The sequence below is a fragment of the Micromys minutus genome, assembly GCF_963924665.1.
Source record: "Micromys minutus genome assembly, chromosome: 14".
In the NCBI taxonomy this organism is placed as follows: Eukaryota; Metazoa; Chordata; class Mammalia; order Rodentia; family Muridae; genus Micromys; species Micromys minutus.
In genome coordinates, this window is record NC_137983.1 from 47298627 (window position 1) to 47315869 (window position 17243).

General features: G+C 43.2%; 2 protein-coding genes across 2 annotated transcripts; one reads left to right on the plus strand and one right to left on the minus strand.

Annotated features, from left to right (window-relative positions):
- Window positions 1-4512: 4512 nt before the first annotated feature.
- Window positions 4513-7504, minus strand: LOC308429977 (beta-defensin 15-like; the record flags this gene model as incomplete). Its single annotated transcript, XM_080929044.1, has 2 exons — window positions 4513-4703; window positions 7456-7504. 2 exons carry the CDS (start codon window positions 7502-7504, stop codon window positions 4513-4515), a joined length of 240 nt encoding a protein of 79 aa, XP_080785170.1.
- A 233-nt stretch (window positions 7505-7737) lies between these two features.
- On the plus strand, window positions 7738-10842 carry LOC308429928 (beta-defensin 12-like; the record flags this gene model as incomplete). Its single annotated transcript, XM_080928962.1, has 3 exons — window positions 7738-7834; window positions 8932-8973; window positions 10721-10842. 3 exons carry the CDS (start codon window positions 7738-7740, stop codon window positions 10840-10842), a joined length of 261 nt encoding a protein of 86 aa, XP_080785088.1.
- Between the last annotated feature and the right edge of the window lie 6401 nt (window positions 10843-17243).

Genomic DNA, 17243 nt, shown 5'->3' on the forward strand with positions numbered 1-17243 from the left:
AGCCTTGAAAGTCCACATCCTTGAATAAACTCTCTTCACCCTGGATCACAGGTCAGACTTTGCTCATATGCCTTAGCTGGAGAGAGCATGTGCATGGCCTCAGAGCAACTGTCTATTATTTCTTATTATTAATACTGATTATAACCACTCCCCTCATGCAGTAACTGGGCAGATCCCAAAATCACCCAGTCGGGGACTGCAAAGAGCAAGAACTAAATAGGAAATAGAATTGATCTCTGAAGTACCTTGAGGGTTAGATAGAGGATAAAAGGGAGAAAGAACAACATTGACCCTCATCTTAATCCATGATACAAATCCATACTTATGAACGGGGCAAGGAGTTGGGTCCAGGTCAAGAAGGCATCAGGGTTGCTGAAGAAAAACCCCAGGGAAAGATGGGCACACATCAGATGTGCAGCAGCCCTGCTTCCATAGTATGCTTGTGCACCAACTGGGAGCAGTCAGTGTGTCAGCGCATTTCCATTCAGCAAATGTGTGTCAGGTGGAAGTTGCCTGGTGTGCTTTTCACAATAGACACGTGGGAATCATTGAGAAGCACTACTGTGAGCAGTCTTGAGATTGTGTAGGCAATGGGTTGAATCTGCTCAGCTGTGGACGGGAATGAGCCCTGGAAACACAGAAATCCGAGTTCATGCTTTAGTAGGCAGTGGTACTGTGTCTTATCTCCTGCCATTGTGGAAGGCACTATTTGGTTATAGGAAAGGTACTGTTTTTAAGTATATGGTCAATAAAACGCCAGTGCTTTAGTGTATGTGTGTCTGTCTGTCTGTCTGTCTGTGTGTACGCGCACATGCATGCACATGAACACACATGCAAAATATCCACAGATTGAATGTGACAGCCAGTGCAACAAAGAAAACAAAATCAAATGTATACACATGTAGGACAAAGTGTTTAATAGCCACATTTCTGTAATTTCTGGAGTTTTCTTGCTATTTCCTTTTTGTTACATTTCAATAGATAAGACACAGGATATTATTTTGAGTTTTTGTATTGGTAATTACTGTTTCATGTTGTAAATATAATCTGCTTGGACAAAGTGTCTGTGGGATGCTGAGAAGACTCTGTTCTGGAGTTGATGGACAGGACTGTCTGTAGACGACCTGATCCATGGAACAATTTACCCTGCAGTTTCTATTTTAAATCACCGATGGTTACTGTGTTGGGCCTGTCTGCCATTTAACCTCACAGTGCTCATCCTATGACGTTAGGTGAATTACAGTCCTTATATTTACAGTCATTATAAGTCTTTAAGATTATATACATAGATTGTTCCCATTATTAATTTATAGTGAGTTTCCATATGCCTTCTAATTTTGTCTAAAACCTTCTCCATCACATTTGTTTTTTAGATAGAAAACTGTTGTATATTTTTTATAATCCAATCAGTCTCTCTTTTAACCTGGAAGTTAACACTGTTTACAAACAGGGTTATGTCTGATAAGCTTTTACTAAGTTATCCATTTTAGACATCTGCTGGCTACCGAGTTATTACAACCCTGTCTGATTCTTTCCTATGTCTCAAATCTTAATCTGTTCTAATATGAGATTTGAGTTTTGGGGGGGGGGGTTCTGAGCTGTTGTGTTTTTGTTTCTCATTCCTGTCTGGGTACAGATTCCATGTAAGTGTCTGTAGTGCCGGCTTGGTGACCATGAATCTCTTTGATACATGTGGATCACCGCAGGTCTTCATGTCTCCCTTGGCTTTTTCAGTAGGGTCTGGCAGTCTTTGGGTGCAGCTCCGGTGTTTTAGGGCTTGAACTAAGTCGTTTCCCATCCCCTCAGCACTTACCGTCCCTGCTCATATTTCTTCTCTCATCTGCCTTTGTAAGAATCCAGCACTTCTCTCTCACAATGTTCAATATTCTGTATCCCTGGCATTTTAACCACAATGTGATGTAAGTTTACTTCTGGCCATGATTACTTGACTTCTAAAAGTCTCGAGTGCTTTTATGTCATTTCTTTCCCTAAATTCAGGAGATCACCTTCTATAATTTTATTGACTAAATATTCTGGGCTTTTAGCTAGTAGTTTACTTCTCCCTCCCCACCACCTGTGTCCAATCAATTGCTGATTTTCACTGATTTTCATGGGTATTGAACACTGTAGACAATATTTTTCTGTTAGGTAAATGTGTTTCTTCAGCCTTGCCTCAATCCCCAGTATCCTTAATTCTCTGGCCTAGTCATTGGTGATGTCTCTTCTGAGCTTTTCATTTGATTCCTTGAGCTTTCATTCCTGTGATTGCTGTTGTTCTGTTGCTTTTTCAGGATCTCTGTGTCTCTGAGAAATTTCTCACCCAACTACTTTTTCTCCAAATCCAAGTTATGGATTGCCTGTTTTCTTCAGTTTCCTGTTTATTTGAATCTGAAGTGAGTTTATTGTTTTTAGATTTATTTATTTATTACATGTACATGAGTGCTCTATCTGTAGGCCAGAAGAGGCCATCAGTTTCATCACAGATGGTTTTTAGCCACCAGGTGGTTGCTAGGATTTGAACTCAAGACCTCTGGAAGAGCAGTCAGTGCTCTTAACCACTGAGCCATCTCTCCAGCCCTATCATTCGTTTTTAAAAGTAGATTTGAATTCTTTACCTGTCATTTCACCCCTTGAATGTTTGAATTTAACCACTTCAGAGTTGTGAGCTTTTAGCAGAATCATGTTTCCTCCCTTTTTCTATTTCATTTGCTATTTTGTATTTCAAACTTGTAATTTGTGTATTGTTGGGGATCAACTCTGGATGCTAGATAGGGGTCCTGCTAGTAAATGGTCTTCTCTTGAGGACTTAATCACGTAATTCTTAGTATATCAAAGAGCAGTGTAGACAAACCATAATAGCATCAAACACACTAGCTACAAAAACCAGAGCTACCTAAGACACAAGTAAATGAATCAGATAAAGGCGGGGAGGGGACAACATTTAAGTGTCTTACAATAAAATTAAAGTTTAAAACAATACTAGAATGTAATAAGAGGGGGAGATAGGGTGGGGGGGAGGAGAGAGGGAGAGGAAGGGGAGAGGGAGGGGAGAGAAAGAGACTGGTTTTAAAATTGACAAGGAATTAGAAAAGCTTCCTGGACCGCTATTTATGGAATTTTCTAGCATGAGGAGGGGTAGAGGTTGTCTGGCTCTGGTCTTCCCACTGTTGGATATAAGACTGCATGTGGGCAGAGCGCTGAGCCACTGTGGGCGGAGCACTGAATCACTGTGGGCGGAGCGCTGAATCACTCTGGGCGGAGCGCTGAGCCACTGTGGGCGGAGCGCTGAGCCACTGTGGACTGAGGCCAAAGCTTCTTGTCTTCCCACACCTGGACCACTGCTGACCCAGGAGAGCTTTGCAGGCTGGGCCCTTGCCTCAGAAGCCCTCAGTTTGTCAACAAACCCAGAGTGAACAAACACCCACAGCCTGTGGCTGTGGTTTCATCTCCTGCACACCACCTGGGACCCGGCATTGGAGAAGGGGCTGTTTCTCACCTCTCTGTGCCCTCTCTGCTTCTACATGCTTCTTGGCTGTTGTATCGCCTGGGTCTCTTTCTAACACAAGAGGTTGACAGCGTACACACGTGTGAGCGTAATGTATTGTCCCCTCTCATCGCCTCCCACTCTTGCACACTTCTTCCCCACAGATCTCCTTCCTGTTTTCACGTCCTACTGTTTGTGGATGTCCTGTGCAGGTAGCCCCAGCTGTGTGTTCATAATGTTATTGGTGTGTCTTTAGAGAAGACAGCAATTTCCAAGACTCTCCCCATCCTCCATCTCTTACCTTCTTTCCTCCCCCCTTCTGTGATGTTTCCTGGTACTTGCAATGAGTGATACTAAGCGTTCCTGCTTAGGGATAAGCCATTTGTTCTCAGCGATCTAGCCACTCATAAGGCTCTGTATTAAGCGCTAACCACTGCACACAGATGATTCTCTGACCAAAGTTGAGAGTAGCATTGATGTACCACATAAACATAAATATTTAAATGCAGTTTGGTACCACATCCACTTAGCATGACCTAGGGAGTAAGCTCCTCCCTAGGTTTGATAATTTGCCCAGTCATAGGTTTGTACCTACGTTTCCCATGGCGTGGGCGTGGAATCCAATCAGAGGGCAGCTCCTTTCCAAACAGCCTTACCACTATTGTGCCAATGGGAGCATCTTGCCTGCAGATTTCTTTTTTTAAGATTCAATTTTTATGTGTACATGTAAGCTGTCTACATGCTCATTTCTCATGATCAGACTCCTTTCTTCCTCCCTTTGGTTGAAGCCAGTTGGTAAAGGCTAAGCTCTCCTAGTACCCTTGTTCTGGGAAAAATAGATATCATGTATCTTTGGGATAATTGCATCCCAAATCTATGGGGGGGGGAAGCAAGTACAGAGGGACCATCGAGTTCAGATAGCTACTCTTGGCCTTCTGAAGGAGTTGACAAGCTGAAGAGAAGCAGCCGTTTATTTTCATTGAAGCATCTGCTAGAAGCAGATGCCACGGCAAAAAGACAAAGCTAGTTCACCCCCAAGTCCCGAGGTGACCCGGGTCTTCATCTGACTCGTTATCCTTGGTGCTCCCACATGGCTGGACGGTCACGCAGCACTTCAGATTCTTCTGGCAGAGAGCAATGAGTTCTTCATTCTTCAGACAAGACTCCGCACATCTCCCGTTACTCCTGCTGCACTTTTCATCGAAAAATGCGCTCTCTGCTTCACAAAAAAAGAAACCCCGCCCAGGTTAATTCCATTTCGAAAGTGGCTAATTACTACCTGCTGTCGTCGTCGAACATCAGCAACAATCTCTTTAAAGCTGCGGCTTAGTTCCTTGAGACTCTGGTAGATGAACTGCTTGCAGAAACATTTTCTGTGTGATAAGTCCATCTTCTGTCACACAAGATGAAATGGCACAGAGAATTAGCTAACACCTGAATAGTTTTGATTAGGACTTTATAAGACAGAAGCTAATGATCTTTTATACAAAATATACTAGAAAGAAGATTATCAACTCAACTCATAAGCACATTTGCACCCTGGAACTTGCCTTACATACTTTCAAAGATTGCCACCCAGGAAGAGAGCAAGGAGGTGGCTGAGGAGATGATGGCTCAAGACTGGTATTAAAAGTGGAATTGTATACAATGAACAAAAGCTTAATGGAGAAGACAGAAAGTAAAGAGGCCTGGAATATATCCAATTCACAGTGGTGACCCAGGAAGATTGAAGACAAAGGACATCTTTGCTAATGGGTTTCTAATGGGCCATCACAGATCCCCAAGAATGCAAAGAAAACTAACTTCTCTATCACGTTCCACTGAAACCCCACTGTAAAAGTCAGACACTGCAGGGAAGGGTCTTAGTTGAGGCCAGCTCCCTGTGACTTTTATTCTTTGCATGAAATTGTAGTTCTTGCATTAGCCCTCATGAAAGGAGTCTGAGGCTGCATACCAAAGGCAGACAAGCCATATTACCAGGATCAAAATCTCAAGAGTGACTCACTTGAAGTACATGCCATGGAGCTACGGCAAGTACATAGATCCTACTTGATGGGAATACATCAAGCTGCTAACTCAGATGTATGCAAATCCTGAAACCCAAGGGGGTGACTACTCCCACTTTCCAGCCCTTATCTACTGTCTGAATATCCATTCACAAGTATAAGTAGCCATGATTTCAAAGCCCTTTAAATCCTGGCTTTCCCTGCAGTGATCAATATTTTCTCTGCTCTCCTAACATAGTAAGGCAGCATCAGACAAGAGGATCAAGATTTTAATCTGCCATGGAAACCTTCACAGCATCTACAGTTCACAATGATAAACCAGCAGTTTTTGGACCAAAAGGACCAAAAGAAACCTATAGCTTTCTACTGAGTCCAAATGGAGTCTCTACATGTGCGGTGCTTTTGTCACAAGAGATAATTTTATACTGTATCATCTTACATCGTGTTAACTAACTATGCAGTACTTATGAGCAATTTTCATATCTCTTCTCAGCCTCCAGTGTTCACATTAGTGCCAGCAGAATGCATGACCTATCATTTATCTACTGAAGGTCTACATCTCTGTATCCTGATGCAGCATCTGCTCACATAGCTTTGTCACAATACACATCAGGGGTACACACATCAGTTGACACAGCACTAGCATCTGCAAGAAAGTTAGATTCACTTGAACTCCCATGAGTCCCTTTCTTCAGCTCCATGGCATTGCCAAAGGGCTAATCTTGTTTCTCTTTGGAGGGAATGCAGCTACATCTTTGTAAACTTGCCATGAGTGTGAGAAAGTAGAGAGAGCTCTGATGTGGAGAGGAGGTCCCATACAGGTCACATAGTGCAACACAGAGTATCAATGCTGACTTACCTGTATGTCCCTGAAAAGAAGCTTTGCCCAACCGAGTCCCAACTTCCATATGCATACAATATACATGTACTGGCTGGTTTTGTGTCAACTTAACACAAGCTGGAGTTAATCACAGAGAAAGGAGCCTCAGTTGAGGAAATGGCTCCATGAGATCCAGCTGTAAGGCATTTTCTCAACTAGTGATCAAGGGGGGAGGGCCCAGCCCATTTTGGGTGGTGCCATCCCTGGGCTCGTAGACCTGGGTTCTATAAGAAACCAGGCTGAGCAAGCCAGGGGAAACAAGCCAATAACTGACATCCCTCCATGGCCTTTGCATCAACTCCTGCTTCCTGACCTGCCTGAGTTCCAGTCCTGAATTCCTCTGGTAATGAACAACGATATGGAAGTGTAAGCTGAACAAACCTCTTCATCCCCAACTTGCTTCTTGGTCATGATGTTTGTGCAGGAATAGAAACCCTGACTGACACAATACATATAGTATGTATTTCAAGCCAAAAAGAAGACAACCCTGAGTATCTCTAAATTAAAGTACAACAGAATTTTCCTCCAAGGCACTGGCTTTGGAGACGTAAATGTGTTTATTACACAACTGTACAGCGCAGCACCCTTCTTTAGATGTGCAATTAACAACTGGCTGTCTCCACTGTGTGCTTTTGCCTGGTGCCACAGTGGGTGTGAAACTCCACCATTTCTTCTTCCATGTCTCTCTTTTTCTAGCTCTTCATTGTCTATTTTATTCTATATTTAAAAATGTTTTTTTTAAATCTGTGGATTTCTTCATTTTTGTTCTTCCTTTAACTTTTGGCCATTGTTTTTGTTAATTAGCATAAAAGCAGGCATCAAGTTGTCTTTCCTGGTGATGCCCTTTAACTTATCCAAACCTGTGACCACTTATCATTAATAGAAAGGCAATGTATCAATACATGATGCATTGATGGTAAGTCCTAAGGAAGTTCCTTCTGTAACAACTGTTCTCTTTCAAGTCCAACAGACAAAATGTATCCTAAATCCTAGGACTGATCACACCTGGGCAGTTTCAGGGTAGACCTTGTGTCTGGGCCATCAGCACAGATCCCCCTCCATGTAAAGATGTTCATTTCCTTTACCTGCGTCTAGAAAGAAGAGAACAGCAAAGAGAAATAAGAATGTCTTCATGACCTGAAGGGCTGTGAGGGTCAGCATGGTGTCCATGGAAAAATGCAGCAGTACCCACCCACCTTTATAGGCTTCTGAAGAGCAAACAGGACCTTGATCAGTGAAGTTTATTGGAACCAGTGACCCCACGCCCTGCTACATGGAGCACACCTGCCTCAGTGGGTGTCACTCAACCTACAGTGTGTTGCTGTTCTTTCCCTGATTCTGGAAAGTTCCCAAGAAGGAAATTAGGCATGAGCATAGAGTACAGGTGGGCAGAGATGGATGGGCAGGGTGCAGGTGTCCTGCTAAAAGAATCTGGAGTCCAGTCATTTGCACTTCTAATCCTGAGTAAGCTCCTTCCCCGGTGGCTTCAGATCACCAGTCTAGGGGAGTATGAGTACACAGAACCCCATGTTTCAGTGAAGAACTGGTGGCCTGTGGTCAGGACTCTGAACTGCAGAGAGAGAGAGAGAGAGAGAGAGAGAGAGAGAGAGAGAGAGAGAGAGAGAGAGAGAGAGAGAGAGAGAGAGAGAGAGGAGGGCACTGAGAATTGAATGTAGGCTTTGCATGTGCCAGGCAAACACTTACTAGTAAGCTACCACCCAGCCCCCTTTTTAACTTATTTTAGATTAAAGTATCACCAAGTTACACAGGCTGGCTTTGAACTCACTGAACTCACTGTGTGGCCCACACCAGCCTTTAGCTTGTGGTGCTTCTGCCTCAGTCTCTGGAATAGCAGGGTTACAGACCTGTGACATGAGGCCAGCTTTGCCTCAAAGACTGAGAACCAGAACACCATGTAACTATAAGCATCAAGGTGGCTTACACAGGACACAGTTTGGAGACTTGACATGAATATTCTTTTGATGCCCATGCTTTTGATTACTAAAGGTTGCTATGGTTTTGACTTTGGTCTTTGATGAGCTATCTGACAGGCATGGGATTCAAAGGTAGCTTTGCAAAAGTTCTGTTACTCCTCATGTTCTCCTGAAAGCTTTATAAATACAGCTGCGAGAACGAGGAGGGTCAGTGTGCACATCTCTGGGTTACCTCCAGTCCCCACCAGAGCTCTGTAAGCATGATGAGCATTCAAAGGACTCCTGAGTTGAAATCATACTGGATCCCAAGGATATGCTACAAAGAATATGAGTGTTGTTCCTTGAGAAGTCATGGAAACCTTTCAGGATCCTCTCACCCAGATTTCTGCAGTAGATTTGAGCATTGCCCTGGATTCTCCAAGTCTTGGACCACAGTCAACTCCATGCTGGCTAGGCATGGGGAAGTGGGGCTTTGCAGGCTCCAGGCTATAACTCACTGCACCAGCTCTTGATCCTGGCAAATGGAGCCTGTAATTGTGCTTTCTTTATTGATTCACTTCACTGACCTAGAACGTGGCCCATTACTTTCCAATATTTGTTTCTAAATGCATTTTGATTTAAATTTAGGGTCCTGGGCAGGACTTGAGTATTCCCAGTCATTGCCAGGAGGTAAATTACATCCTTTACCTGTTCTTTCTCCTTCACTCTCGGGGACTCAGGCCCAGTTAACTCTCATTGACTGGGAAGGCCAAGAAACGGAGGCAGTTGTGAAAGGACTGACTTCTGGTCAATTGGTTCCATCTTCTGTTACTCTTGTGGCCATGGTCATATTTGTACTTTTCAGTGATTTTCCTGTTAATTTGTAATGCTTATGATCAATTTCACCCTCACCAATTAGCATTACCCAGAGATGCTGACTTCCCTTCCCTTCTAACCTAACTTGAAAAGGACTGACTGCACAATGGCATCTGCTGGCTGAGGAGGGTGACATAGAATGGTGTAGATGGTCGGTGAGGTGCCACCCTCACTATGAAATGCTGTTTATAATGGTTAGCCACAAGCTTTGGGTGTGCACCAGAGGTTCTCTTACATGGAAAGACAGCACGATACAAACACAATTAAAAGAAATGTTGAAATACTCTTGGAGGGCTGGAGAAGTGACTCACAGATTGAGTGTTTGCTGTGCAAATATTAGGACCCAAGTCTGGACTCCAGCACACACAGTTTCACTTGACCCTGTGACCCCGGCACGATGGGTTAGAGCTAGGGGGTTCGAGGGCAGAGCTGGGTGGTTCACTGAGAATCAGACTAGCTAGGATAAGTGAGCTAAGGTTCAAAGAGAGGCCCTGCTTCAAAGCTGAGAGTGGTAGGTGAGGATACCCAAGGCCTTTTCCTTGATGTTTTATGTGCACATACATGTGAGCATGAGCCTGCACACACATGTGCACCTGTACTGCATGATACACCTCTCTCTCTCACACACATGCACACTAACATAATAATGATAATAATAATAAAAATAAATGAATAACTGAATAGAGTGAGAACTACCATGGAGTACTAATTTCTCCAACCATTAAAAACACTCACAGATTATGCCACTTAATTATTAAAGCCCCCTTACTAATAAATACCATACAGCACAAACATTTTCATAGTCATTTCATTTCACCACTCAACAAATTAAAAATGTGCACATGTATTTCTACTATGACCCTCAGGTGAAGGGAACTCGGTAAATTAAGCAGCTGGTACTAGGCCCAAACAAGTATTGAGGTTGTTATTCATTCCAGCTTCAAGAGTTTGAAACCAAAGGCTATCTATCAATTTTCAGTGGTACAGATATGGATGTTAATAGTTCTGAAGAATAGATGTTGCCCTGTCTCTGACATCGGGCCCATGAAAGACAGTAAACACCTGGGCAACACCGGTGATGGTTGCCTGTTACTTGTCACCTCCACACTGTGATACTCAGATGCTATGCTGTAGTGCTCTTCTTATGGTGTGTGTGTGTGTGTGTGTGTGTGTGTGTGTGTGTGTGTGTGTGTTCATGTCTGTGTAGAAGCCAGAGGTCAAACTTGAAGGACATTCCTCAGAAGCCATCCACCTTGTTTTCTGAGACAGAATCTATCACAAGTTCAGCCACGCTGACTGAATAGTTGTCCCTGCTTCCCAAACTGTGGACTGTAAGAGTACAGAAGTGTCTGGCATTTTACCTGGGCATGAAGAATCAGACTCAGGCTCCCATGATCATCCAAGAACCACATTGCCAGCTGAGCTATCCCCAACACCTCTGGCCTAATTCTAGAAAGCACTCGTGGCCATATAGACAAGCCCTGCCAGCCAGGGGCCTTAGATATTCCTCCCACCCCCACAAAGATCCAGCAAATGTGTCAGCAGCTCTTTCCCGGCACAGGTGAGTTTGCAGTGTGTGAAACGTGCAGGCTGGGGCGCGGGAAATGCAGGAGGACTTGCACAGATAGTGAGAAGATTGCGGGCAAGTGCAAGCTGAACTTCTGCTGTCGGGAGAGGATCTGAACCCACGGACCAGTGGCCTTTGAGTCTCAGAAGATGTGCTGAATGAATGATCAAGGAGAGAACATCTGTGGGCACGGTCAGCACTGTCTGGTCCCATCTCATCTTGATCTGTTTCTGTGCTTCACTTTAATTTTAGAATGACAAAAATCAAAACAGCAATGAACGCCTTCTACACAAGTTGACACAACTGCACATTTCCAAACACTTACAATGTTCCTTCCCGGATTTTCTCACAGGGCTCAGAATCACCTGAGCGTGTGACTGTCATTCTTGTTTGTATTCAAGCCAGGCATGTGTTTGTGTTTCTGCCTGTGGTACAGGAAAGCTGGGAGACAAAGGGCAGTGTGCGCATCACTTCCTCTCTTTGTGTCTCTCTAACTTACCAAGAATTATGGGATTGATGGACAAAGGAAAGTGTTGTTCTTCTATTGTTGACAGTTTTGTATTTCTATAGAATACAAAATAGTTCATTCATCTGATTCTTGATGAGCTAACCTGTTATTATCCGCAGATTACAACGATTATGATATATTTTTTAAAACAACCCTCAAATACTCTGTTAATGCCTGTGGTCCTGAGTCTGCATCATCATTCTTGACTGCAAAGGAAATGGTTAGAAATTAATTAAAATGTCATTTGCATAGAATATCTGCAGATGTAAAACTATAACTTTCGCCTTGTGAAATAAAATCTGTAGCTTCAAACCCTAAACATCAAAACTAACAGCCAAGGGGCTCACACTATGGAGACACATGAACCTGCCCATCATTACCTGGTACCTCGGGTCTTCTCTTACTCTTTCCCTTCTAACTATGAAACATCAGCACTGGTCTATCGATCCACATCCACCAGGGTTCCTTGCATTTGGCTGAGTTTAATCCATGTAATCTGCCAAAAGAATGGCAGGTAGGAACAAAACTGGATATTTCCCCATCAGAGAATTTGTTTCCTGTGTTAAAGCTGCTGCTTTCCCTCAGCTCTCACCTGGCTCTCCCACGGCAGGCTTAGCTCCAGCAGAGCCTAGGATACTGGATGGAGGGCAGCAAGATGGTGAGAAAGAACTTAGCATGATGAGGTTTTATCATAAAGTTCTGGGACTAAGATGAATTCATAAGAAGACAATCACAAAGATTTCCAACCACTTGAGAAACTGCTCACTGCTTTGGGGAGCACAGCAACCTTGTGAGAACATGCAAATTCTCCTCTACAGAACACACACACCTTAAAATACAATTGCCATTCAGGTCGCTTTATAAGAACACACTGTGACCTTAACAGCTTAACACAGAACATGCTGTCTCTCAAACTATCTCAGGTAGGAAGTCTGGGTCACTCCCCATATAACCAGGAACACTGAAACTAATAGAACAAGAAAGTAGGGAAGAGCTTAGAGCACATAAGCACCGGGGAAATTTTCCTGAACAAAACACCAATGGCTTATGCTCTAAGATCTAGAAACAACAAATGGGACCTCATAATACTGCAAAGTTTCTGCAAGGCCAAGGACTCTGTCAAGAGGACAAAAATGTTAACCAACAGATTGGGAAAGGATCTTTACCAATCCTACATCTGATTGAGGGCTAATATCCAGTATATACAAAGAACTCAAGAAGTTAGACGACAGAGAATGAAATAATCCTATTTGAAAATTCAGAACAGATGGGTTAGAGAGATGGCTCAGCCATTAAAAGTTAGGCCCACAACCAAAATGGGGTATAGAGCTAAACAAAGAATTATCAACTGAGGAATACCAAATGGCTAAGAGGCACCTAAAGAAATGTTAAACATTCCTAGTCATCGGGGAAATGCAAATCAAAACAACCCTGAGATTCTACCTCATACCAGTCAGAATGGCTAAGATCAAAAACTCAGGTGACAGCAGATGCTGATGAGGATGCCAAGAAAGAACACTCCTCCATTGTTGGTGGGACTGTAAGCTGGTACAACCACTCTGGAAATCAGTCTGGAAGTTTGGCAGAAAACTGGACGTAGTACTACCTGAGGACCCACCTATACCACTCCTGGGGATGTACCCCAAAGGTGCTCTAATATATAACAAGGACACATGCTCCACCATGTTCATAGCAGCCTTATTTATAATAGCCAGATGCTAAAAAGAACCCAGATGTCCTTCAACAGAGGAATGGATACAGAAATTGTGGTATATTTACACAATGAAGTACTACTTAGCTATGAGAAACAATGACTTTATGAAATCCCTAAGCAAATGAATGGAACTAGAATCAATCATTCTGAGTGAGGTAACACAGTCACAAAAGGACACACATTGTATGAACTCACTGATAAATGAATACTAGCCCCAAAATCTCTGAATAACCAAAAAACAGTTCACAGACTTTATGATTCTTGGATAGAAGGAAGACCAGACTGTGGATGCCTCAGTCCTTCTTAAAAGGGAAAACAGAAAACTCATTGGAGGAAATACAGGGATAAATAGCAGAACAGAGATTAAAGAAAAGATCATTCAAAACTTCCAAACCTAAACATTCACCCTATATGGGACCACCAAACCCAGGCACTATTGTTGATGCCAATAAGGGCTTACTGACAGGAGCCAGATACAGATGCATCTTCAGAGGCTTTACCAGAATTATACAGATACAGATGAGAATGCTTGCAGCAAACCATCATACATACAGAACGTGGGGTCCCCAATGAAGGAGCTATAGAAAAAACTGGAGTAGGAGAAAGGGTTTGCAACCCCATGGGAAGAACTACATATCAATCAAAGAAACCCTCCAGAACTCCCAGGGACTACAATTCCAACCATTGAGCACACATGGAGAGACCCACAGCTCCGGTAACATATGTAGCAGAGGATATCATTGTCTGGCATCAATGGGAGAAGAGGCCTTTGGTCCAGTGAAGCTGTGTTTTTCCCAGTGTTGGGGAATGCCAAGGTGCTGAGATGGAGAGGGAGGTTGGAGAGGCAGCATCTTCAAGGACACAAGTGGAAGGCGATTGAAATTCAAGGTTAGAGGAAAGGGGATAACATTTGAAAAATAAATACAGAGACTATCCAACAAAAATTTTAAAAAAGAAACTGAGGGAAAAAAGATGAAAAGGCAGCATGGAAAACAAGAAGCTAAAGAACAGGGAGGGGACATTCTTACTCTAACCTCTCTGGGATAGCAAGTCACCATAAGAACCATGTTACTCCTTCTAAGGGCAGTGCCCCAGTGAACTAATTAACTTACACTAATCTATACATTTTTTGTTTACTTTTGTTTTGTTGAGATAGAGTCCGTCTGAGATGGGATTGGGCTGGTACTCACTCTACAGCCTTTGCTGGCCTGAAACTCTCTGCCTCCACTTCCTGAGTACTCAGACAGGTATGGGTCACCTAAGCCATACATTTTAAAGGTTCCATCATATTTCATATTGAGGGACAATATTCTAACACATTAACAATCACTGGTGTAGTTGCTAATCTTGGTTGTCAACTTGACTATATCTGGAATGAGCCTCAATCCAGAATTGGAAGACACACCTGTGATCCTGATCATGAGGCTAGATCTCCCAGAACTCTAAGGCAAGGAGATATCTGAGTTCAAGGTCATCTGGGACAAAGCTGATCCAGGCATGGGGGTACACACCTTTAATCTGGGACACACCTTCTGTCAGAGACCTATATAAGGACATTGGAGGATGGAAGGCTCACTCTTCACTTGCTTGCCTTACAAACTGAGCATCTGCTTGATCTTTGGACTTCCATTCACAGCTGCTGCTGACTGTTGTTGAGTAGTTGGACTACAGACTGTACGTCACCAACAAATCCCCTTCCTATATAGAGACTACCCATAAGTTCTGTGACTCTAGAGAACCCTGAGTAATACAGAAGTTGGTACTAGGAGTGGTTCTAGAGAAGCAGAAGTTTTTGGATGAGTCTTTAAGAATATGGAGTTTAGTAATTCACCAGCACCTTCAACTACTAAAACCTCTCCAGATACTCTCTCCTGGGAGCTCAGAGAATATTCAAGATCCGTGGTTGATAGTATATTTCAAACTTAAAGAAGCTAGTGCCTTTGATTATCTTAATGAGTTAGGTGATTCAGTGTACAAAACTTTCTACAATATGGGAAAAAAACTGGAAAATTATTTTGCTGGCATGTTTTTCTTGGTATCTCTGGAAAAAAAAATAATGAAGGAAAAGAATGAGCTGTATGGTGAAATCAAAAGGCTCCAGGTGCAAGTAAACAATCAAAAGGATGCTAGTTGTGTCCTTGAAGAGAATCTTCTCTCCAACAGCCCTAGGGCTCGAGTTACAGAAATTCAAACTGAAGCCCTCATTATAAGGTTGGCTGAGTTACAGCAAAAATTCAAGTCTCAGCCTCAGAGGGTGTTAGCAGTTAAAGGGCCTTAATTAGCAAAGAACAAGATCCTATAACGTGGGATGGGGATGTATGGGAGGACACTGTTAAAGTTGAGAATTTTGAATCTTCAGATTCTCAAGGGTTTGCCCCACCCGAGGAAGTAGTACCTTCATGTCCACCCCTTGAAATAATGCCTCTTTCACATGAGAAAATTAATTCTTCAGAGTCTGATAAACCAGCAGTGACTTTCCCTGAAGAAAATGCCAGACAAGACAACACTGATGTTTCTCAAGGGCCACCAATAGTTTCTTCTAGACCCATAATCAGACTCAAAGCAAAACAGGCCCCTAGAAGGGAGGTAGAAAGTGCAGTCAGTCCATGAGGAAATGTGCTACACTACTGAGGAGCTTAATGAGTTTTCTAATTCATTCAAGCAGAAGTCTGGGGAATATGTGTGGGACTTAAGGGTGGAAGGAACATAAAACTAGATGAGGCTACATTTATTGACATGGGCCCTCTAAGTGGAGATTCTAGGTTTAATATGGAAGCTCGGACAGGTAAAAGGGGTGTCAGAAGCTTGAATGGCTGGCTGAAGCATTTATCAAAGGATGGCCTCCTGAAAAGGAGTTGGAGATGCTTGATATTCCTCAGCATAGTGTTGATTTAAGGCTCAGGGAATTTGCAAGGCTGAAGTGGTTATGTTCTGTATCTAATCCTCCACAAAGGCCCAGAAGATATGACCTTCACAAATCCTATAAGATGAGAACTGGTGAGAGGGGCACCAGCACATTTGAAGGGTTTTGTTCTCGCCCTTTTCCTGTGCCAGACCTTAGTGTTGGAGATGCTGCTGCTCAATTGGATGAATTAAATACAATGAATTTAATTGGGCCCCAAGGTAACAAGGGCCAGGTGGCAGCATTGAATTGTCAGAGACAAGGTGATCGTATTTGTTATAATGGACAGTGTGGACAAAACAATGTTTATAATGACATAGCCCAAAATGGCCAGCAAAGGGGGGTGGAATTTATTCTGGCATGACTCGTTCAGACCTTTGGTATGGCTAACCAGTCATGCTGTTTCCAGGCATGAAATACATGGGAAGCCTACTGCATTTCTCTTTGATATGTATAAGCAGAAAAATTCTCAAACACATGAAATAAAGGCTACACTGGATGGTGGCAAAAGGCAGACTCGGCAGTGAATTAATTTCCAGACTTGAGGCAGTTTGCAGACCCAGAACCCTTTGAATGAAGGAGTGGCCAGGTTTCCCTATGGAAGGATTTTGATAAGACATCTAAAGGTTTTGTTGTTAGCCTTTCTCCACTTCTTCCCCAGAAGGAGCTACTGCCTTTTACAAGGGTAACTGCGCACTGGAGAAAAGGAAATAATCAGACTTTTCGGGGTCTATTGGATACTGGTTCTGAATTGACACTGATTTCCAGAAATCCCAAAAAACATTGTGGCCTTCCCATTAAAGTAGGGGCTTATGTAGGACACGTAATTAATTGTACTATCTGTGTGTGTTTGAGTGTGTATGTCTCACTCTGTCTCTACCTTTCTCTCTGTGTCTTTGTCTCTCTCTCTCTCTGACTCTGATTTTGTAATGTAGTATTCACTTTTTGGCCTAGTAAAGAATTACTAGTTGCCTCTGCCCTAGCCAGGGGCGCATTATACAGAAGTTTCCTGTCTTAGTCAGGGTTTCTATTCCTGCACAAAACATGATCAAGAAGCAAGTTGGGGAGGAAAGGATTTATTCAGCTTACACTTCCACATTGCTGTTCATCACCAAAGGAAGTCAGGACTAAAGCAGGTCAGGAAGCAGGAGCTGATGCAGAGGCCATGGAGGAATGTTACTTACTGGCTTGCTTCCCCTGGCTTGCTCAGCCTGCTTTCTTATAGAACCCAGGTCTACCAGCCCAGGGATGGCACCACCCACAATGGGCTGTGCCCTCTTCCCTTGATCACTAATTGAGAAAATGCCCTACAGCTGGATCTCATGGAGGCATTTCCTCAACTGAGGCTCCTTTCTCTGTGATAACTCCAGCTTGTGACAAGTTGACACAAAAT